Here is a 23,798-nt window from a genome sequence, read left to right as displayed (position 1 = left end):
AAGCATTTCACAGCTACTTAATTACTTCTGAAGTGTGGTCACTAGTCTATATGCAAATGTAGGAGTCAGAGTATGGCAAACTCCTTCAGAGTTTTTGAGATGAATGACTTAATCTGTTTTGCGAGGGTTGTTTGAGGGCGCTGAAATCCCTCTGCTCTTGAAATAATAGCATGGATTTTTACTATCCACCTGAACATGAGACTAGGCCTAGGTTTAATGTCTGCAAAAGACAACCTCCGTGACAATGCCACACTTCCTCATTGCTGCACTGAAATGTTAGGCTGGGCTGTTTAATCTGTTTCTGATTCCAAAGCAAGTGCTACCAAATGAGCCAATTCATGTAAAATACATATGAAGTGCATTCCTGTGTTTCTATAGCAATTTGGATATATGCTAAAGAAGCTATCTGTACCAAACTGAAACTATTTATTTTAAATGGTTGATGTTTGGTTTATTGCACTATCTAAACTGGCTAATGTGAAATAATAACCTGAAAACTATTTTCACAGCTCCTCAGCCATCCCTTTGTTTATATCCATAACAGTATCTGACTGTTTCTCAAGTTCAGGGTCCTGATTTTGCCCTCCTTGATAAATTACTCCAGTTGGTCGTTATTTATATTAAAAATAAATGCTTTTTAATGTCTGCCTTAAATTTAATCTTCACAGCCCTGAACCTACGGCTCTATTGCCCTGTGCACCTGGTGCGCCTATAAATATTACTCTGGATTTACTTTCTCTCTTCAGCTAAGTATCTTTTACACCTCCATAAGGTCCCCACTTGATCCTTTGTCTAGACTGGAGAACCTAAGCTTAACAAATTGGCATCACGCACCAACCATGTTGCTGTCTGTATGGTGGAAAGTGAATCAGAACAGTATATGATCTTTACATATTTTGTGATCACCAACTATTTGATTACAGTTAATGGCCTCAATTCTGTCTCGACAAATAGTTTGTTCCTGCAACAAATCAGCTGGTATGTTTGACCTCAATTCATACTGCTTGCTGATGCTGGAGGATGGTGGGCAATTAACATCTGTACCCATGGACCAAGGGGAAAATTGACCAGGATTTCTGCTCTGCAATGCTATTGAGCAAATTTCTCAAAGTATAAAAATGGTTTAATCTCTACTTACCATCAAGATTCACAGGTAAATAATGACACTTAGACCAGCTACCATCTGTGGATCCATAGCCCAGCAAGTTTTCACTGTCTATTTGATGGTTGAAAATGTATGTACAGGTAGAGGGATGGCTAAAGCACAAAGGGTGCATTTTAAATTGATGGGATGGGCAGCGATGTGCCTTTTGGATGTTGGTCTGGGACAGTTTGTGTTGTTATGCCTGGATGAGTCCAACAACACTCGAGGAGCTTGACATCATCCAGGACAAAGCAGCCTGATCGTTATTCCATCTACAAACATTCACCCCTCCATCACGAACAGTCAGTGGTAGAAGTATGTTTCATCTACAAGATGCACTTCAGCAACTCTGCAAGGCTTCTTGGGCAACACCTTCCAAATCCACAACCATTTAGAAGGACAAGGGCAGCAGACACATGGGAGCACCACCAGCCTGACCTGGAACTATCTTCACTGTTGCTGGGTCAAAATCCTGGAACGCCCTCCCTGATAACTATCTGTGTACCTTATCAACGTGGACTGCAACGGTTCGAGAAAGCAATTTGCCACCACCTTGAGTAAATAAGGGATGGGCAATAAATTTTGGCCTAGCCAGCGAAACCCACATTCCATGAATGAATTTTAAAAATTTGTCTTTTATATAAATCATTTGAATGTAAGCGCATAGGAAATTGTTCATTCTAAATTGGGTGACACGGCATAGTGAGCTGAGCTGAACTGTAAGAAATTGCAGGAACATCCAGATGGGTTATCCATGTGGTGACTAAATGGCCAGTGCAATCCGATGCACAGGAATGTGAAGTGGCACAGCCTGAGGAATATGGGTTTAAATGAAGATATCCTCAAATATCCAATCTGAAGCTTCCAGTTATGAATGGTCTGATTTCCTGATTTAGTCAAATTGTGTGGATCTGGAGGCTAAGAAATAAAAGCTTCAGTTAGGAATAATATAAAAGATGTGAAGGCAGCTAGATCAGATCAGATAACCAACAGTGGCACAATGGGCTGAATCTCCTGTTTTGCAGATTCTATAACGATCACAAGAAATGTAGTTTAGGAAGTGTAATAGCAGTCGAAACAGATGAATAGCCTTTCTAAGTTTATGATCTTTTATTTTCAACAGGCAACTATTACTATTTTCTACCTTGGGCCAACACAAAACCTGTTGTGACACTGACTTCCTACTGGGAAGATATCAGTCACAGGTTGGATCTGGTGAACATCATTTTAAAAATGATTGACCGAATGGTAAGACCTCCTTTTCCTTCCACCTGTTCTCTTCCTGCCTTTTTGTGAAATTAAATTCCAAGGGGTTCCATCTTGGGGGCCTTTTTGTGAAATTAAATTCCAAGGGGTTCCTGGTGAGTTTCGGTTGTGGACCACATGTCTCAGTGGGGAAGCTGTCTCTCCTAGGAAAGCTGCTGGAGCTGCCCAAAAAGTGCTGTTGCTGGTAGATTGAACTATTCAGGTGGTCTTTGGCTTTGCAGAGTGCAGTAAAGGAGATCTGTAGTGACCGATGTATCGACCTGCCTGGTGAAAGCACTGTACATGGTGACATGCTCCACCTCTGACTTTTAAAACTAACTGCATGTGTGAAAATGTTTGCACACAGTTGTTTGGAAGCTGATCCAGTGAGAAACTGCCTGTTTTTTTTTTTTTAAAAGCTGCTTTCCCATTTAACGGGGAGAGCTACCTGGTGGTGATTTAACCTGAGGAGCACCACACCTCCGATGAGCGGAAGGATGAATAACTTCAGCCGGCACGTAAATTGGAACCCATGGAGTTAGCCTCGCTTTGCATCACAGACCAGCTATCCAGCTAACTTGAGCTAAACTGGTATCGTTGCAGTAAACACTACTGAATAACTAGCTTTAGGAGGCAGCTCACCAACCTAAACACTGCATCAAGCACCGATGTTTAATGCTGGCTTTTCACTGGAGCTTTGCTCATGGGATAGCTGAAAATATAATTTTGTTGTGTTCCTTCCTTTCAGGAAAAGAACTTGACTGTGTTGAGGACTGCTATTCAGGTCAAAGTCAATGAGGAGCGCCTGGCTGAAAGATGGTTGAAAATTATTGAGCAAGTCATAGAAGACTGCAGGTAGAAAGGACTTTACCCGATTTACCCAAGGTGGAGATGGTGGTTTTGTGGTAACTTCAGTGGACTGGTAGTCCAGAAGCCAGGCTAATGTCATGGTGATAGGAGGTTCATGCCCCATCAGGGCAGCTGGTGAAATTTAAATTAAATTAATAAAATTGGGAATTGAATGCTAATCTCAGTAATGGTGACTATAAAACTATCATTGATTTTTGAAAACCCATCTGGTTCACTAATATCCTTTTGTTGTGTTCTTCATGTTGTTCGTTTAGATTGGCTGATGTTCTAAAAGAGACAGCATAACTTTTAATTAAAATGAAAGCTATGATTTTATTTACACTACTAAAACTGGTTTTGACACTTGTCCCGCATGACTACAGAATAGATCAATAGCATCTAACTACACAGCTACTGTGAATCTAACTCACTGCTTTCAACTATGCCCTCACCTTCTCACACTAACTACTCCTGTTGTGCTCTCTCTGTCTTCCCTGGTTGCACCGCCCTTAGGTCTAGCGTCACTGTCTTGTATCCTATCCTATGCATCTCCCTCTAGTGGCTATTCCTGGTCCTACATTGACCCTTGTAATGCTGGGGTTTATGATAATACCACACCTATTTAGGGAGAGAAATCTGCTATCCTTACCTTCTCCGGTAGACATGTGACTTCAGACCCACAGCAATGTGGTTGCCTCTTAACTGCTGTCTGAAATGACCAAGCGAGCCATTCAGTTCAAGGGCAATTAGGGGTAGATAACCATGTGCTTGTGAAAGGTATAAATAAAAATTGCCAACTTTTCTCCTACACAAAACACTTCTAGGTAATTTGGCAGTCTCTTGGTGAAACATAGGTACAATTTGACTGGAGAGAACCTTCTAATATTCCTGCGTCTGGTTTGTGAGGTAGATTTTTTTCATTGCTTCTGCTCTGTTCCTGGCACAATTGGACATGAGCAGTTGCTTCGTAGTGCAGACCCTGGAATTGCCAAAATGTTGTCAAAGCTTTTCATCTTGCACTCAGCAAGACAAATGCAAGAATGTTGAATTTCTGATGATTTCAGCAATTAATACTACAGCAGAAAAGGTAGCTGATATTAGATAGCAAAACTGTGCTGGCTGTGGTATTGCTACGGAATTGTCAATTTAAGATGATCAGTCAAGATAATTATGTGGCTCATTCACACATGCTGGAAGCGACATGTATTCATGCACAGGCACATTCTCTGCAAACAAAAGGGATATGTTCAAGCCTAGTGCCTTTTCTATTAAATTACTTGAGGAGCCTATAGTTCCCCATTGGTTTCTCTATGGGAAAACCTCAGCAAACCAGATTCAACCTGACAAACACCCATCTTCCCTTGTATGTATAAATTGTTGCAATCCTTTGAAATTTGGCATTCTTGCATTTGTCCTGATGAATGCAAGATTTTTAAAAAGCTTTAGCAATATATCTCGCTTTTCAGTAATATACAATTGGGTAAGATAGTGCAGGATCTATGCTACTGGACCAGCAAACCATTATGTTTGGTGCCCCTTTAAAGGCAATTGCAAAATTAACTTAATAGATGTTTTAGTTTTAGGCTGGCACAAGAAAACATTGCCATGAAAGCTGTTGGATTTCTTCATAAGCCAACGCCAGTGGTGTAGTCCAAATGTTGCCTGGCTAACTTTTGATGAAGCAACTGAAGTAAAATGGGGGGGTAATTACATGGGTATAACCTTGCTAGTTTCAGCCACCTTCTGAGAATTAATAAAAGCATGGTAGCCGAGATACAGCAGGTTACATGTTTCTCCATAGCTGTTGTACTCCCGACAGGAGATGCTTTAAAGTGTCTCGAGATGAAATGTCCCATCTTCTGACTGGTTGCACCATCTGTGAAATCTTTTGATAAACAGGTTACGTTTTGCCCAATATAAATATTTTGCCCACTTAAATATTTATAGCATCAGTAGATGAATTTGCTACAATTCGGACAGTGGACATTCATTCAATGAATTACATCTTCTTTATTAATCTGTTGGTAAAGGCAGATGAAAATATCTCATCAGCTTCGACATCCCTCAGACTTGTACTTATTGAGAGCAGAGAAGGACTTGGATAAATTCTATTCTGTACTAAAAAGTAAAGTGCAGATTTTGTAGAATCTATGTCAGAAACTTTGATGCTGGTGTTGGAGGGATTTGTAGTTTATGAATATACAAATGTATTTCTTTAGCTGCCAGTTATCATGATGGTGCATTGATTGGAGTAGGATTGTTACCTTGGCTGGAATTTTCCATCTGTTGGGATTCGCTCTTCCTGCCGGCAGTGCATCCCCACCCCTGGGGGGTGGCTTCAATGGGAAATCCCATTGACCAGCAGCAGGAGTTGAGAAGCAGCTGGAATAGAGAATGCTGCCGCTGAGGAACTTTCAGCAGGGGGACCGGAAAATCCCACCCTTTGTTTCCCTTTGGTTTACAGGTGATTAAGAAGGCAAATGGAATTTTGTCCTTCATTGCTAGAGGGATGGAGTTTAAGACTAGGGAGGTTATGTTGCAATTGTATAAGGTGTTAGTGAGGCCACACCTGGAGTATTGTGTTCAGTTTTGATGTCCTTACTTGAGAAAGGACATACTGGCGCTGGAGGGTGTGCAGAGGAGATTCACTAGGTTAATCCCAGATCTGAAAGGGTTGGATTATGAGGCGAGGTTGAGTAGACTGGGACTGTACTCGTTGGAATTTAGAAGGATGAGGGTGGATCTTATAGAAACATTTAAAATTATGAAGGGAATAGATAGGATAGATGCGGGCAGGTTGTTTCCACTGGTGGGTGAAAGCAGAACTAGGGGACATAGCCTCAAAATAAGGGGAAGTAGATTTAGGACTGGGTTTAGGAGGAACTTCTTCACCCAAAGGGTTGTGAATCTATGGAATTCCTTGCCCAGTGAAGCAGTTGAGGCTCCTTCATTACATGTTTTTAAGGTAAAGATAGATCATTTTTTGAAGAATAAAGGGATTAAGGGTTATGGTGTTCGGGCCGGAAAGTGGAGCTGAGTCCACAAAAGATCATCCATGATCTCATTGAATGGCGGAGCAGGCTCGAGGGGCCAGATGGCCTACTCCTGCTCCTAGTTCTTATGTTTCGCCTGAATGCTTGATTCTCAATTCCTACCTCACTGCTTTTTAAATTCAGCTAATTTAAAAACTTGGTTTGAGTTGTTGGTGATCGCGCTGCTGTAAGATCTTTACTTGAATCTGTCTGATTTCAGCCAACCCCTGCCGAAGTTGGAAGGCAAATCTAATGTAACTCAGCTTGACCTGCAAATGCTGAAGCTTCGTAAAAACATTCTGGACGGTATTCTCGAGTCAGCAAAGCGCATGCGACTGGAAGCAGAGGATCCAAAAGACACAATTGATGACATTGAGGGCTGGCTACAGCAACTTAAATCATTGTCTGAAGAGGTTAGGGATCAAAATCTTGTCACTTTTCCAACTTCAAATCTGCATGAGCATTTTAATCCAGCCTTTTGATAGAAAACTTGATCTCCTGGGTACTATCTATACTTACCGGAAACTAAAAGAATGGCTTATACTCGATGAATGGTTGTATTTTATAGAACACCTTTTAACATGTTTAAACATTCCAAAATGCTTCATCAACATTATCAAATAAAATTTGGCATTGAGCCATATGAAGAGATATTAGGGCAGGTGACTGAGATTAAGATCAGGAACAGTTTTGAGAAGCATCTTGAAAGGAGCTGAGCGTTTGAGGGAGGAAGTTACAGATTTTGAGTCGTCGGCAGCTGAAGGCAGGGCAACCATTGGTCGTGCGGGTGAAATGTAGGATTAGTTGTTGCCAAAAGTTTGAGAAAATGCTGTATATCAATTACTGGCTATTGGACAAGTATCGTGATAAATCAGAGCTAATGGAGGGTTTGGAAGAGTTGAAACTAATTTTTTTTTAATTTATTTTAAAATTCCCTTGTATATATTAACTATGAAAGGCACCTGAAAACAGGAAATTGTGAACAGATGAGATTCAAAATCCATTATCTTTTATTTTCTGAACATTAGTCTTCTGTTGTGTTGTTTTAATGAAAATAAAGCTACATTATGGGTGAATGATCTTGCTCTGCACATTTCATAGTTTTTTCAATTATTTTGATTTCTGTTGTACATTTTTGTACTTACAATTGTTGTGATCAGTGTAGGATGCATTTTTATACATAACAGTTGTTGTCAAGCATTGGAACACTGCAGTACCGCCTTCATGTGGTCTTGCTCTATTTTACCCCAAGTTAAATCCCGACTCTGGATTGAATCTGCTTCACTGCTATTGTGGTGTAATTGTACTCTAGATGTATAGTATGACTGTACACCGATCCAAAGCAGTGAATATATTGGATAATGTTTATAAAAAATATATATATCTATGCAAGATTGAAGCCAGAATGTTTAAAAGAAACAAAACTGAAAATACTGGACAATCGAAGCAGGTCTGACCGCATCTGTGGGGAGAGAAGGGAGCTAACGTTTCGAGTCTGGATGACTCTTTGTCAAAGGCTCAACATTAGCTCCCTTCTCTCTCCACAATGCTGTCAGACCTGCTGTCCAGTATTTTCTGTTTAAATTAAATTTCAGCGTCTGTAGTAATTTGCTTTTAAGCTCGAAGGAAATGTATTTATGATAAAATAGGTGAATTTCAATTATGTATTTTTCCCCCCTCCTTCTGAATGTAGTTTCATAGGAGCTGTCGATCCTTGCAAATAGTAATTCTTCATGTGTTAGTTAGTGCAAGCTCATTCCTTGAGTGGTAGTCAGGCTGTGTTCTGCCTCTGGTATCCATACATGAATACTTTGACTTGGCGGGTTTTGTTATCTCCTTAATGTAACTACCTCTCGGCAATAGTAGAACCTTCAGTCACTCTCCCAACTGACTGCTTACTCTGCATGTGTGGCATTGACAATGAAATAGTTTATCCTCCTAACCCAACAGGAAAAGCCTGAATTTACAGGATGATTTTTTGAAAAAAAAGCTTTGGTGAGACAGAAGGAGCCTGTTAGAATGATAAAGCTCTTTGTTGACTTTGCTCCAATAGCCACAAAATAGCGTGCCTGATGTGGTCATCTGGATGATATGTGATGAGAAGCGAGTTGCATATGCACGAATCCCAGCTCATGAGGTGCTTTACTCCACGACCAATGAAGAAGCATGTGGCAAATACTGTGGAAAAACACAAACCATATTCTTAAAGGTAAAGTTGAGTTTGGCGCTTGGCATTAATGAGAGCTCTTTTATTTAATACTCTTAAAAATGACTTTCTCTGCATTCCTTGTTTTGCAAAGCCTTCGAGAAATCAGCTCTCTGGTATTGTGTATGATTCCTCATGTCCTCCATAAATTCAAATAAATTGCGCTAACGAACAAAGCAATTTCAACTGTTGTGTTAAGTTGGACATTGACAATCTGCATTAAGGTAGTTTTTGTCCACATTGTGACACTAAATGGTTCCGAAGAAAATTGTCACCCAGCAACCATTTTAAAAGTCAAATGTTTTGGTATTTATCATGGTAAATTCACCTTTGTGGGTCTTGAGATTAAAATATTCCAGCTGTTTTTGCGTGGGTCTTTCAAAATTATACTCCCATTGCAGTTTTACACTTGGAGACTATGGATTAGAATTCCCACCAGTGTTCTCTTGCTTCCTTGCCATGGCTGAAGTAAAAACATTGTTAAAAATGGTGTGAAAATTATTTGCGCTGTTTTTCCATTGTTTAATCGGAAATTGAGAGAACTCTATGGAAATTCCAGATGAGTGTATTTGATGCTGGGCCCAGTTCCATAGGCATCTTTTTTTTTCTTCTCCAATGACTTTGGCTGCTGCCAATTCCACAGATGTCTGACAGCTTCTCAACCGAATGGCTGCTTGTTAAATAAGAGTGTCACTGACACTGAAGGACCAACACCATCCATTTCTTACCCAACTTCTGCCTGTAGAAAACATCCCAAACACCCAGTCACTGAATGAACCTTGTTGGCAGAAGCACTGTCCATTTGATGATTATTTCTAGTTCCCTGTCTTCCCGCACCTTGTCTAAACTAAGGGGTTCTGCCAGCAAACTTCTAACCTGATTTGTGTCAGTTGTGACTGGAAACTCACTGTCTCGGCTACTGAGGGGATTTTTTGAAGATTGGTGTGATTCATTTTAAAAGTCGCAGTATGATATATTGGTGAGTCAAAATGTGCATGGTTTCATTCGGAACATTCAGATGGTCTAAACTCCAACTTTTATTTATTCTTCCAGTATGTGGGAGGCAAGAACAAAAATTCCAAAATTCCAATTCAGTTACGTGTCCGTATTTGGCTTGGCCTTTCTGCGGTGGAGAGCAAATTCAACAGTTTTTCAGAAGGAACCTTCAGTGTATTTTCTGAATTGGTAAGCCATAACTATGTTTGTTTGTTTTAAGTTTTGCACTGAGACAATACAAAGATGCAGAAACCAAACATTGACAAACCAAAATTAAAATACGTATAGCTGTATTGATGTGGCATGTGACTTCCCTAATCATTTGTGGAAGATTCCAGAACCTTGGCACTTGCTATGTAACAAAATTATCTGTCATTATGACATAGTCTCTTCCTGCAATTCGGGAGGCTGTGGCACAAAGGTTACTATTGCAGAGCTGGTAATACAGGGACCTGGGTTCAAATCCCACCATTAAAGATGGTGAAAGTCAATTAAAATCTGGAATTAATAGTCTAATGATGTTAATTGTCAGAAAAACCCATCTGGCTCACTAATGTCGTTTAGGGAAGGAAATCTGTCGTCCTTACCTGGTCTGGCCTACCTGTGACTATGTACCCTAATCTACCCCTGCTGGTTACATAATCAAAACATTCTAATACATTTGTCAAGATCATAGGGCAAGATCTACTGTCCACATTGCACCTGAAAAGCGGCGCGGCCTTTAGATGTCGGGAGATCCCTTTTTCCTGGATAAACCCTGCTCGCCACACATCATGAGATCGAACATGACCTTGTGAGACACCACATTCTGGCAAATTTGAATATTGGAGCAAGACGGCTAATCTCACTCCAGTATATGTTCCCGACTTCTTTTTTAAAAAATGTTTATATTCTCCATTTTCACATTTTCCTCAAATTCACACCCCACCCACAAATACAAAGTCAATCCCCTTAACAATAACAATGATCTCATCCTCCCACCACCCCAAACAACGGCCCACCTGTCAATATATGCATCCAATAAAATAAACCCTCCCACGGTGGAAACAAAAAACAAAGGAGAAAAAGAGAAAGGAGTCCGGGACCGCCAATGGTCACCCTAGAGTCCACTCTTCCCCCCCCCCCCCCCCCAACACTCAACGCCGTCCAACCTCTGAAAGAGTACCGTATGTGATACCCAAGAGTTGTAAACCCCCCCCCCTCCCCTCCAACTCCTCCCGCCCACTGCCTCTTGTAAAACTCCTCCCGCCAAGCTCCGTTCCTTCCCCCCAACTTTCCACTCCGGCTAAACCACTCGGATCCTGTTCTGCCAGGCTCCGATGGCCGCAGCCCCTCCTCCCACCTCACTCCCGTTCACTGGCCGGTTTAAACCGGCCAGCACAGAGGCCCCCGCCCGAGTCCCTTTTCCCCCTTGCCCTGCCCTAGGAAAGCCCAGAAATCCCCTTTTAGCACACGCATCCCGCATATCCACCTACACCCCAAAGAGCCCACACTTCGAGTGCAAGTCCCATCACTTCCCTTGTCCAAATATATACAACATTGGCTCCTTTAGCCCATACACCCGTACGCAGTGAAATAAAAAGGAAGAGACAAAAAAGAAGAAAATACGGTCCTGAGGTTACATCGGCACATGGCCATTTCTCAATTTCTCAGTTCTGCCACAGTCCTGCCTTCGCAAACTCCTCCGCTGCTTCCGCCGTTCCAAACTAAAAGTCCTTGAGCTTATAAGTCACCCTCGGCTTCGCTGGATACACAATGCTGCACTGCACCTTGCTAATGTACAGTGCCCTCTTCACCTGGTTGAAGGCAGCCCGCCTCCTCGCCAGCTCCACTGTAAAGTCCTGGTATACACGTATACCAGCTCCATCCCACTGCACCACCCGCTTCTGCTTGGCCCAGCACAGGACCTTCTCTTTCACGCAGTACCTACAGAAGCACAGAGTCACTACTCTTGGCGGCTCACCCGCCTTTGGTACAGGCCTCCCCTACCGATGAGCCCGATCCAGTTCATATCGGGAGGGATGCTCCCCCTCCTCCAATAGTTTTGCCAGCATAGCGGAAAAATACTCCATCGGCCTCGGCCCTTCAACTCATTCGGGCAGCCCCACAATCCTCAAATTCTGTCGCCTGGACCTGTTTTCCAGGTCTTCCATTTTTCCTCCCAGATCCTTGTTAATGTCCATCACCTTCCGCATCTCCTTCCCCATCGAGGTAAGTTGATCACCGTGCTGTGCCACCGTCTCCTCCACTTCCTTCAGCGCCTCCCCTTGCGCCCGCACCTCCGCCATTGCACTCGTCACTGCCGTCGTCACCGGGCAAATCGCCTCCTCCACCAGCACACTCTCAACCTCCCTCATCTCCTTCCTCATCGCCTCCAAGTGTTTTGTAAACTGCCTTTCGAATTCTGCAGCCATCACCTTGGTTATTTCTTCAGCAATGCGGCCTCCCCTGGTGCTCCAGCCTCCTTTTTTCCCTGGTGACCCCGTGGTGACCACTCCCCGACGGGCCCTCAGCTGCTTTTTTAACGGTCGGTTTCTTGCTGATCCTGAACATCTTCTTCTACTGTGCCTCCTCTGTGCCTTCTCCCTGCCTTTGACGCCTCCGTGGAACCTGGGACCGGGCTTAAAGCCCCGAAAATGCCGTTCCCGATCGGGAGCCCTCCGTTGCGCGGCCACCTCCCGCCCGCCGTCACCGGAAGTCATGTTCCCAACTTCTAACCAAGGCGTGGGATCCAACTCACTCGCCTTGGAGAATTCTGGCGAGCGACATTCAGTGCTGTTCCCACAAATGGGGACCAGAAGGAATGGCACTCATGTGGGTCTCCAAAGGGATCGGAGGCCCCTGGATGATTGGCCTCTGGACAGGGTGGCACCCTGGCACTGTCAGCCAAGCACTTGGGGGGGGGGGGGGGGGGGGGGGGGGTCGAGAAATCGGGACGTCATTTAAAAATGCGTCCAGATCTCTCCCTGCACTGAGGTATTCTGCCAAGCAGAGCTCCCCAATGCAGAAAACAGGACCAAGCAGGACCTCAGCCACGCACTTCGCGCTGAGGCCCCAGCTCTATCTAAATGGCACTCCGAGAGCCAGGAAACATTTGGCTAATCATGCGCTATGGGACTCTGTTCTCATTTGGGTAGATCGTGCCCGTAATTTTCCTTTAGTAAAACCATGTTGACTTGTTCGAATCGTACCAAATGCATTGCTTGCCTTCCTTAATACATTTCCCCATTTTCAGAACAACTGAAGGGAGGCTAACGGGCCTGAAGATCATTCTTTATCTCTCTCCCTCTATGAAACATTTTCCAACTTCCAATTTAATCTGACTGTTCCCGAAAAAGCTTTGGAACATCAAACATCGTTGCCAGCACATCCATTATATCTGCATTATTCAGGGCAGCACGGTGGCACAGTGGTTAGCATTGCTGCCTACGGCGCTGAGGACCCGGGTTCGAATCCCGGCCCTGGGTCACTGCCCGTGTGGAGTTTGCACATTCTCCCCGTGTCTGCGTGGGTTTCGCCCCCACAATCCAAAGATGTGCAGGTTAGGTGAATTGGCCACGCTAAATTGCCCCTTAATTGGAAAAAATAATTGGGTACTCTAAATTTAAAAAAAAAAAAAATATCTGCATTATTCTCTTTTGGAACCCTGGGGTGTGGGCACCAGGTCCCAAGTGTTTGAAAGATTTTAGTCTCTTGATTCTCCGATACTTTATCTCTGTTGATATTAATTTCTTCACTCTTTGTAGCTGCTAGGTTACTGTCCATTTCTGATATGAGACTCTTCTACCCTGAAGACAGACACAAAATATTTATTCAGTGCCTCTGCCAATTCCTCATTTGCCATGATTTCTCCTGTCTCTCCTTCTAAGGGACCAATGATTAATTTTCCTTTTTCATCTACTTAAACTCTTTTTATACTTCTAGCTAGTTCACTGTTTACCACCCCCCCCCCCCCCCCCCTTATCAATCATTGGTGGCCCTCTGCTTGTTTCTGAAGCACTTCCAATCCTTAGACTTCCTACTGTTTTTTGTTTGACCATTCTAAGCCGCTTCCTTGAACATAATACGTACCTTGGCTTCCTGAGTGAGCAATGGCTGGGTCTTCCCTGCTGAGTTTTTTTGCTTTTCAATACAATGTATTTTTAAGCATTTTGAATTGTTTCTTTAAATGGTTCCCACTGTTTATTTTACCCCTTTTAGCGTTTTAGTCTATTTACTGCTGCCCCTGCTTCTGGCTTTGCCAGTGCTGACCTCCCACTGAAGTCATTGTCTTCACCTACTGGCAGAAGTTGGTCACTGCAGGTCTGGGACTTCAGCTGGTACCTGCAGTGACCGACGTCTGCCACTTGATGGAGACTAGTCAATGTAAAAGCACCGTCTGGTGAGTATTTGCTAATTGGATACTGTGTTGCATTTCTTTCATACTAAGTGATTCATTTTATTTTGCGAAATGTTTGAGCTAGGAATTCAGTGCCACACGTAAAGTAGACTATTTCAACTTGTACATTGTACTTTTATTGAGCGAGAAATGCTGAAAGGCACCTAGCCCGGGCTTTAACCTTGATTTGTGGGAACCTGTGATTGTTTCTGGTTTTCAAAAATGTAACCACAGCTTTTAAGTGTGCTCCCTCACATTCCGGTCCACAGTTCACTGTCGAGCAGTATTCTTGTCATTTTCTTCAGTGAGGGGCAGGGGATGCATAAGATGCTTTTGACAACTGCCTTTGTGCTGCTCTTAATTCAGATGCCCCACTGACCACAACCGGGAGCAGCTAGCTCGATATTATTTTTAGTTTGGTCACCAGCTGCATTTAGTTAGTTCTTTTTGTGCATCAGACCAAATTGGAGGTTATAATTATCCGGTGTAAGATGCATTTTATTTAATGGTTTTGTGTTTAACCAGACAGTAGCTCTTATCACAGTTGAGGACTAATCCTCACAGTCCGCATTAGTCACACTGGCATTTGATCATCTCTTTTTTTTTTCTTCTCTGCCCATTCATTTATCTTTGCTATGCAGTATGAAAACCAAGCCCAGCTGCTAGGCAAATGGGGCACGAGTGGGCTCCTGAGTCGTCACAAATTTTCTGATGTAACTGGTAAAATAAAACTGAAGAGGGAAAGCTTCATGCCTCCTCGAGGCTGGGAATGGGAAGGCGACTGGTTCGTTGATCCCGAAAGAAGGTCAGAAATGTTCTTAATCTGAAAATTTATTGGCTTTCCTGCTTCACTCGCGTGGGTCTTAACTAGAAAAATAATTAGATGAACGAAACTGTTGCTTTTATTTTTATTGTGCATCTTTTGCCATTCCTTTTGGCCAGTTATGTACTCTTGATATTTACTCTACTTAATCTTCCTACCCCATCTCTTTTTCTCCGCCCCCCCCCCCAACCCCTCACAGAACCCGATCAAAAGCAGGCTGTCAGTTAAACCCCCATACATGGCCAAACATCCATCATGCTCTCTCCGATTTACGGGAAATTTTCTCTTGCTGCTGTGCTACTTCTTCTGGCCAGAAGGAGGCATTTGCTGACCATGTTTTAAATCATCCAGTTTTTACTGTGAGCAATAACACTTGGGTAAAACATAATTTTAAACCAATTCGGTTTATGCCAGTGCATGTCAGCTGGTGGCACCAGACCGCACCAGGTACAGAGTTATTTATCCTGTAATAATAATAATCTTTATTATTGTCGCAAGTAGGCTTACATTAACACTGCAATAAGGTTACTGTGAAAATTCCCTGGTCGCCACACTCCAGCACCTGTTGGGTACACTGAGGGGGAATTCAGAATGTCCAAATTACCTAACAGCCCTTCTTTTGGGACTTGTGGGAGGAAACCGGAGCACCCGGAGGAAACCCACGCAGACACTGGGATATCGTACAGACTCCGCACAGACAGTGACCTTGTTTAGCATGTACAGAATCAGAGTTCATCACAGAGTTTTTAGAGTGTGCATGAGGGCCATTCAGCCCATTATGTCTGCACTGGTTCTCCAAATGAATCCTGTGCATTCGGAGGAGAGGGGGGTGCCAATGGACATGGGTGCGAAATGGGCTCTTGACAAATTGGAGTTAGTGTGGGACAGGATAAATCGGCATCCTTCCTGTTTAATGAACACTTGCATAATGTTGATTTGGAAGGATTTTATTTTAATCTTGTGCTGATTTTGAAATAAACTATAATTTTTAAAACCAGCTCTACTGTTAATTTACTGGTGCTGATTGGAACCAAGTGCAATAACCTCGGGCCTTGTACCCTTCTCAAAACTGAAGTGAATTTATTCCTTCATAGATTGAAAATGGAACGTTTCAATTCCAAAGGAATTGTGCAAACTGCAAGTCGAATAAAGGATCTAGATTGCTGCTGTGTAGGCCTGACTGAGTTTTTAATAGTTTTTGTTGGACTCACTTCTCACAGCTTTGAAGAGCTGTGGAAAATTCCAGTTTGAACTAGCCAGAGGCTGGCTGCCTCCAACTTTTGAATGGAAAATTCAGGTCTCTTTCTCTGCAGTTTCTAATATCCCTTCCAATGCCCCATGGATTCTTCTGACTTGGTTGCTGCATTTATTTGGAACTGAATTGATTTGTGTTGAAATTGGCAATATTTTAATTTGGGCAAGATTTTTTTTAAAAACCATATCTTTTGGAACTTTTCAGTACGTTTCTCTGACTCAAGTCCTTAGTTGACTTTTCAAACCAAATTTTCTTGGTCTGAGTAAATGTATCCTCTGAGCATGGAATAATGCCAATTGCAGTGCACACATTTATTTAGTTGAGGACCAAGTGTGGCAGGCCAGCCCTTTAGACCAACTGAAGGGGAGAATTGAGACCAGATAAATGGTGTACCTTTCTGCGTATGATATTAAGAAGTACCATAATTTGGCTCACTTTTATTTTTCTTCAAAGTTTGCTGACAGAAGCCGATGCTGGCCACACAGAATTTATTGATGAAGTTTATGAAAATGACACCCGCTACCCAGGAGCTGAATGGAAAGTGGCAGAGGAACCCTACACTGATCTGGTGTGCATTTGTAATGTTTACCGTGTCGGCATTTTGTTACTCTGCAGCCTTGTGTGGAACTGATCATACATTTGAGGGAAAGCTGTCAATCAGGCATGTGTGTGTGTGTTGTTTCACACGTCGGTAGCGTGGTCTCCATCTATAATTGGGTAATACTTGGCAAGGTGTAAGCAAAATTTCCAAGATCACAAACCTAGTGACTTAACATTTATATAGCGCTCCTCATGACCAGCACATGCCTCAAAGCACTTTACTGCAATGAAGTACTTGACGTGTAGTCCCTGTTTAATGAAGGAAATGCAGCAGTTAATTTACATTCTGCAAACTCCCACAAACAGCAATATGATAATGATCAGATCATCTGGGGTTTTTTTGTGATGCTGATTGAGGGTTAAACTTTGACCCGGTCACCAACAATAACTCCCTTAGTGCCAGAGCATCCTTTACATCCATCCGAGCAGGAAGATGGGGGGTCTCTGTTTAATGTCTCATCAGAAAGATAGCACCTCTGGCCATGCAGTGCTCCCTCAGTACTGCACTAGTGTCAGCCTGGAGGTTTTTATCTGTGCGTGTGCCCTGGAGTGGGACTTGAGCCCAGAACCATGTGACTCCTAACACATAGCACAGCTGCACTCCTTTATTGGAATGAATTTTGATGGTGCATTGTAATGTTTCTAGGGAACCAGGAAATCCTGTTATGTAAGCCCTCACATTGCACAAACCATAAATGCAACACGGCCTTGCATATTTTTAATGACGTTGGCCGGGTCCATCTGTCAATGGTCCCTTGACTACTTTTTGGTCAAATGTAGCTACTGCACTCTGTTTTTAGCAGACTGAATATGTTTTCAGCAGACTGTAAATATACCTATGCATTTGAAGTTTACAAGGGACTGCACCACTTTTTTTTTTTTGTGGTGTTATTGGATGAGGGTGATGTTTATGCCAACAATACAAATATTAGTATAGCTGTACCTGACCACACTTGCATTCAAAATATACTAATGTCACACCTGGTGGCTTCTACTCTCTCTCTGTATTGTTATCTGCATTTGTTCATTGTTAACTGAAATTTAAACACCAAATTAACAAAGCACTGGACATTTTTGCCCTCTAGGCTGTGCTATCCTTTTGGTTTTCAAGACGTTGTACACAACAAGCTTGAAATTCCGCTGTTGTGACTGGTATGGTTTATGAACAAATGGAGTTTCTAAGCCTCGATAGTTGCGAATTCCCTAAGGTTTGCTTTGATTTTCTCCGTGACAGAATGGTGAGAAGAGTTCCTCAAAAGAGGAGACTGAGTGTCCACCTGGCTGGAATTGGCTGGAGGAATGGGAATATGATGTCAATCGAGCTGTGGATGAACAAGGTGATTTTGATGCCAATCTACATGTCGGAAGAAGCTTTGTTCTGTATATGGGGAATTATTTTTATTGGTTGTTGTTCCAGGCTGGATTTGTGTAAATTTTGATCATTCCAATTAACTTTCAATGATGAGCAAGGGGAGACAGAGTTAATATCCCGTTGGTATCCAGCTGAGATGGCAACAAACTGTTTTTAAGATGCAATATTGATTTGGACCTTGGGGTACAGGGGATGCAATTTAGAAATTTGCATATTAACTGAAACTTTGGAGGGTAGTAACCATTGAGGCAGATAAGATTTCAGGAGGACATGGGCTGGTCGAATTCGTAGGTACACAGCAGATGAAATACAATGCACTAAGAGTGAGAGGATGCATGGAATGTATTTGTTGGTTGAGCAATGTACCTTTTTGTGTACCCTGTGTTACTCCAAGCAATGCAGAGATGACGTTGGAACCAAGTCAGCAACCGGTTTATTTACAATGCTTTGAAATACCTTCGTAGTTACATAGATCAATCAAACCATTTGAACACTACATTGCACGTATTGGTAGGAAGAATGGAGAGGCAATATGTGCCAAATACTGCAATATTAAAGCAGGCGCAAGAAGAGACATGGGGGTAGGTGGCAGGACAAGTTAACAAAACAATTAATAAACCATTTGGTATCCTAGGCTTTCTAACTGGAAGGTATAAAGTATAAAAACCAGGAATGTGTGCGAAACCTACATAAAACACCAGTTTGGCCCCAGTTCAAGTATTGTCCAGACTAGAGAGGGTACAGAAGAGATTTACCGGGATGGTTCTGGCGTTGAGTGATAGCAGCTGCATGGATAATCTGGAGAAGCTGGAATGGTTCTTAAAGCAAAGAAGGTGAAGGCGATGTTTCAAATCACTACGTGATCTGAAAGAAAGACAAACCGTTTAGAATTGCTGAAGGGCCAATGGCCTGAGAAACCAGATTGAGGCAGTGTGAGGAAAGCTCGTGTTGTGAAACGAATGGCTTGAACTTTGAATGCACAGTCTGACAAGATGTGGAGATGCTGCCGTTGGACTGGGGTGAGCACAGTAAGAAGTCTTACAACACCAGGTTAAAGTCCAACAGGTTTGTTTCAAACACGAGCTTTCGGAGCACTGCTCCTTCCTCAGGTGAATGGAGAGGTATGTTCCAGAAACATTTATATAGACAAAGTCAGAGATGCCAGACAATGCTTGGAATGCGAGCATTTTCGGGTAATCAAATCATTACAGATCCAGAGATAGGAGGTAATCCTAGGTTAAAGAGGTGTGAATTGTCTCAAGTGAGGACAATTGGTAGGATTTTGCAAGTCCAGGCCAGATGGTGGTGGGGGGGGGGGGGGTGAATGTAATGCGACATGAATCCAAGATCCCGGTTGAGTCCGCATACATGCGTGCGGAACTTAGCTTTAAGTTTTTGCTCTGCAATTCTGCGTTGTCGCGGGATCTTGGAATAATGTTGCATTGCATTCACCCCCCCTCCCCCAATCTGGCCTGGACTTGCAAAATCCTACCAGCTGTCCTGGCTTGAGACAATTCGCACCTCTAACCTGGGATCACCCCCTATCTCTGGATCTGTAATGATTTGATTACCCGCAAATGCTCACATTCCAAGCATTGTCTGGCATCTCTGACTTTGTCTATATAAATGTTTCTGGAACATACCTCTCCATTCACCTGAGGAAGGAGCAGTGCTCCGAAAGCTCGTGTTTGAAACAAACCTGTTGGACTTTAACCCAGTCTGACAAGGTAATGGTTGGTGTCATATTCAAAAGGGAATTGGATAAATACTTCCAAGGTTGGAAAAAAAAATCGCAGCGATGCGTGGAAAGAGTGGGGTGGTGGGAAAAACTGGATTGCTTTTTCGGAGCAGCGCTCCCAGGTTTAATGGGCTGATTGGTGTCCTCCCTTTCTGTGCTATATGACTTGTTACTTCATCCTAATGATTTGTCGTGGGGAACTTTGCCCAAAAATCTCAGGACAGGAAGTTGTGCTGAAACTAAGCAAGTGCTGTAGAAGCATGCAAACATTTTGAGGGAGCTACGGCAGCCGCTCTGAATTTTGCGCTGCTCCTACTTGACAATATTCTGGTGTGAAACGTGTATTAAATGGTTTGAAAAGTTGTAAGTGGGATCAAGTGTAGTGTGCTGTGCTATACTCCATCAGGTGAGGTTTCGGGAGTTACAGTGGCACACCATGACAGCAGCTTTATTTCCACTTTGTCATGGGCTATATCTTATCCACTTCTTATAATAATGCAGCAGGCTATTCGCTCCACCATGCCATTGACAGGTCTTGAAACAGCTATCCAGTTACTCCCTCTGCTTTTTACCCACACCCTGTAGTTTTTAACCTTCAATCGTATATCTAATTCGCCGCTTTTGGTAGTTGCTATTGAATTTCCTTCCATTCTTTCCAGCTGTGCATTCCAGATCAGAACCTGTTGCATTTTGGGGGAAAGAAAATCTCAACTCGCTGCTCATTCGTATTGCAATTTTTCTTCTCTGGTTATTAGTCCTACTGCCAGCACAGACCATTTAGCCTTATTTATACCATCAAAACCCCCTTCACTTTTCAATGGGTAAGATATACAGCACTGAAGGATGTCATTCGGCCCCACCTGTCCACACTAGAGGTTCTTTCACTCGAACCTCCTCCCATGTTTCCTCATTTTACAACTCCCATTGTAAACCTCCGTTTCCTTCTCCCTTAAATGCTTGTCTAGCTTCCCCTTATTACTCCTAAACTTCAATCGCTCCCTGTGGTAGCAAGTTCCACATTCCCACCACTCTTGGGTAAATACCGTTATTAAATAAACCTGCCCTTAATCGACTTTACTCTCGGGACAGCAATAGCAGCTTCTCTAGTCTCTCTCACATAAAACTCGCTGGCCGTAGTAAATCTGGCCAGATTTCTGAGGGGGCTGTCACTAGATACACATAACAGTAACTGCCAGCATTGCCATGACACAAACCAAACCCAGTCTTTTGATAGGGCTTGAGCTATAGAATTGCACTCCACTACGCCTTGCTTTAAAAGTACCATTTTAACAAACTATTACAGATTTTTCTCATCACCAAAAAGTATGGAATTAAATACAAAAAAAAGTTGTGCTCCTCAAGTTGAATAACAGAAATCGCAGGGTGTGTCATGGTTTGCAAAGCTGCGGCAAATGGTTTTATCTCCTACACTGTATTTCATAATTGGATTTAAGTCTACTTATTATGTTTCATTTTATGGCACGGAGAGAGTGGCTAAGGCTGGGAGACCCCAAAACCAAAGCCCCAACAATAATGCCTATGCACCTGCTGTATTGTTCCCCTATATATTACACCTTTTTATAAAGATCTCTATTACTGAAAAAAAAATCACTTATTGTCCCGAGTAGGCTTCAATGAAGTTACTGTGAAAAGCCCCTAGTCGCCACATTCCGGCGCCTGTTCGGGGAAGCTGGTATGGGGATTGAACAGTGCTTCTGGCTTGCCTTGGTCTGCTTTAAAAGCCAGTGATTTAGCCCAGTGTGCTAAACTAGCCCCTGGTTAATGTCCTCTGCAATGTAATTATAAAATTGAATCTTGAAAGAAATTATATTTTGCTTTTGTGATGGGCCAGAGTTTAGAGAACCCCAAAGTGTATCATGGAGTTCATCTGACCCACAATGTTTAATAGATTGTGGTTATGGGGAGCACTCAGGCCTACTTTACACATGTGGTGCAACAGAGTATTAAAGTACTTTTAAATTAAACAATGTTTATTTATGAAACCAGTTAACACTTCAGAAACCCACAGTAAAAATCTTAACAACTATCAACACCAATCAACCCCACAGATACAATATTCTATAAGTAACCGTTAATCTTTCCTTGCAACATCCATAAGACAAAAGATCCTTTTTAACACCAAGATCAGGTTTACGTTCTCTGCTGAGAGCAGTTATCATTTTGAAATCATCCAAACGATCTGGAGACAGTCTTTAGATTGCAGAGAGATCCTTATACAGCTGCTTGCTTTTCCTGCAGCTATCTAGCTCTCAAAACAAAACTAAAAACCCACAGACATACACCAGCTTTTGTTCAAAGCAAAGTGAAAGACAGACAGCCCAGCTCCACTCACACTCTGACATCACTGCAGCTACCTGATAAACACCCATTTCTCAAAGGTACTCTCACATGACACTGTACTTGCGTGAAGAGTGAGATACAACACCAAGTGAGTTGCCTTCACCACCCCACACTCTCTCCTTATTTAAAACCCTGCCAAACAAGAAGTAAAACTCTGCTTTCAAAGGCGCTTGTGACTATTGTAACTTGCAAGTGCTTTGAGCTGGCGAATTTTTAAAACCTCCATCTGTTATTTTTCAATTCAATTTTACGCCCTTTCTTTCCACTGCAGGATGGGAGTACGGAATAACAATACCCCCAGACGACAAACCCAAATCCTGGGTCTCGACAGAGAAAATGTATCATACCCATCGGCGTAGGCGCTGGGTGCGACGGCGCAAGAAGGATCACCAGCAAACTGCCCAACAACAAAAGGTACATTCTGGCAGACTGTTGTAAAGGTGGTCTTTGGAAGTTGCAACAAGTTATGGAGAATGTCAAAACTATTTTGTGTGCTGTAAGGGCTTAGGGGGTGAACTTGGATTGCAGAAATAATCCATTATAAAATTTCTCCGAAAAATCCATTATATAATTTACAATTGAATTATTTTTTTCCCCTGACTCACTATTTTTTGTAGTTAAATTACTGGATGTGTGTGCATGCTGCCCACACAATAAAAAAGCCTTTTGGTGCACCTTAATTCAAGTGAATAAAATGTAAAATAGCAACATTTTGATTATAGGCGCTGTGGAAATACGGGAACATAGGAACTGGAGTATGCCATTCAGCCCATCGGGCCTGCTCCGCCATTCAATAGAATCATGGCTGATCAGAATCTTCAATGCCTTTTACACATGCTATCACCATACACTATGTCCTACTTAATCAACTCCATCACGATGACTGAACTTGCACAGCCCTCTGGGGAAGAGATTATTGATATAAAGCCTCCCGATCTGTTGCTGATTTAAAAAAATTATTTGTTGGCTTTCTCGTGTTTCCAACTTTCAGAGCCTGTCATCTTCTGAGTTAGAAGGGTGGGAATATGCCTCTCTGATTGGCTGGAATTTTCACATGAAGCAGCGCAAATCAGATACTTATCGACGCAGAAGATGGCGAAGGAAAATGGCGCCGTCTGGACGACTTGGGCCTGCTGCAGTCTTCAAACTGGAAGGTGCTCTGGTAAGTTAACTAAACAATACCCTTGTTGCACCAATTCCATTTCACAATGCTGGTATATTTCGAGATTTGTGGGTGCATATTTACTTTCTTATTATCTAATGAACGTTTCAACATTTCTCTTTTGTGTGCTGTGTTTATGGAGTGAAGCTGTCAGGGTGAGCAGAAAAAAAAATGACCGGAGAGAGACATCTTGCTTAATTTCATTCTGTTTCTTTTTTTAAGGCTCCGTCTTCCGGTGACGAAGGTGATAAATCACCGACAGACTCTGTGTTCGGAGCAAGTGCCCCAATGATCTCCTGTGTGTTTGATCGTAAGCAAAACCCTACAGTTCTTACTATTCGGCCATAACGCAATAGGCGGTATTTCCCACCAGGAGTGGTGTGGACGAATGAAGGCTAATCCCCCCCCCCATTTGTAGTGATAAAGGTCTAGATTTTAGCGCTGGGCTGTCCACGTTTACTTTTGCTCTTCAGTTTATGTACATACCTTGTTAACCCTCCATATGTGACTACTGAATTGTAACCACGATTATGTGCCAGAGTAGTCGCTACAGCCATTTTCCAAAACTCCTGAAAAATTGCATTTGTAACTATTCAAATGATCATTGTTATACTGGTGTGAAGCATATTTTGTACCA

General features: G+C 42.6%; 1 protein-coding gene across 7 annotated transcripts in view; it reads left to right on the top strand.

Moving 5' to 3' along the window:
- The window catches only part of LOC119979244 (myoferlin-like), a 284,837-nt gene that overhangs the window by 122,139 nt on the left and 138,900 nt on the right, over positions 1-23,798 (top strand). For all 7 annotated transcript variants that reach the window (XM_038821180.1, XM_038821182.1, XM_038821178.1 and 4 more), the window contains 11 exons: positions 2,268-2,392; positions 3,138-3,244; positions 6,491-6,683; positions 8,324-8,479; positions 9,530-9,661; positions 14,492-14,655; positions 16,382-16,496; positions 17,763-17,865; positions 22,271-22,413; positions 22,991-23,161; positions 23,384-23,471. In XM_038821180.1, the coding sequence (XP_038677108.1) occupies positions 2,268-2,392; positions 3,138-3,244; positions 6,491-6,683; positions 8,324-8,479; positions 9,530-9,661; positions 14,492-14,655; positions 16,382-16,496; positions 17,763-17,865; positions 22,271-22,413; positions 22,991-23,161; positions 23,384-23,471 (1,497 nt within the window). The remainder of the gene's footprint in view (positions 1-2,267; positions 2,393-3,137; positions 3,245-6,490; positions 6,684-8,323; positions 8,480-9,529; positions 9,662-14,491; positions 14,656-16,381; positions 16,497-17,762; positions 17,866-22,270; positions 22,414-22,990; positions 23,162-23,383; positions 23,472-23,798) is intronic.

This window comes from Scyliorhinus canicula, chromosome 16, assembly GCF_902713615.1.
Source record: "Scyliorhinus canicula chromosome 16, sScyCan1.1, whole genome shotgun sequence".
In the NCBI taxonomy this organism is placed as follows: Eukaryota; Metazoa; Chordata; class Chondrichthyes; order Carcharhiniformes; family Scyliorhinidae; genus Scyliorhinus; species Scyliorhinus canicula.
The sequence above is the reverse complement of the archived record's forward strand: the minus strand, read 5'-3'. Positions and strand labels throughout refer to the sequence as shown.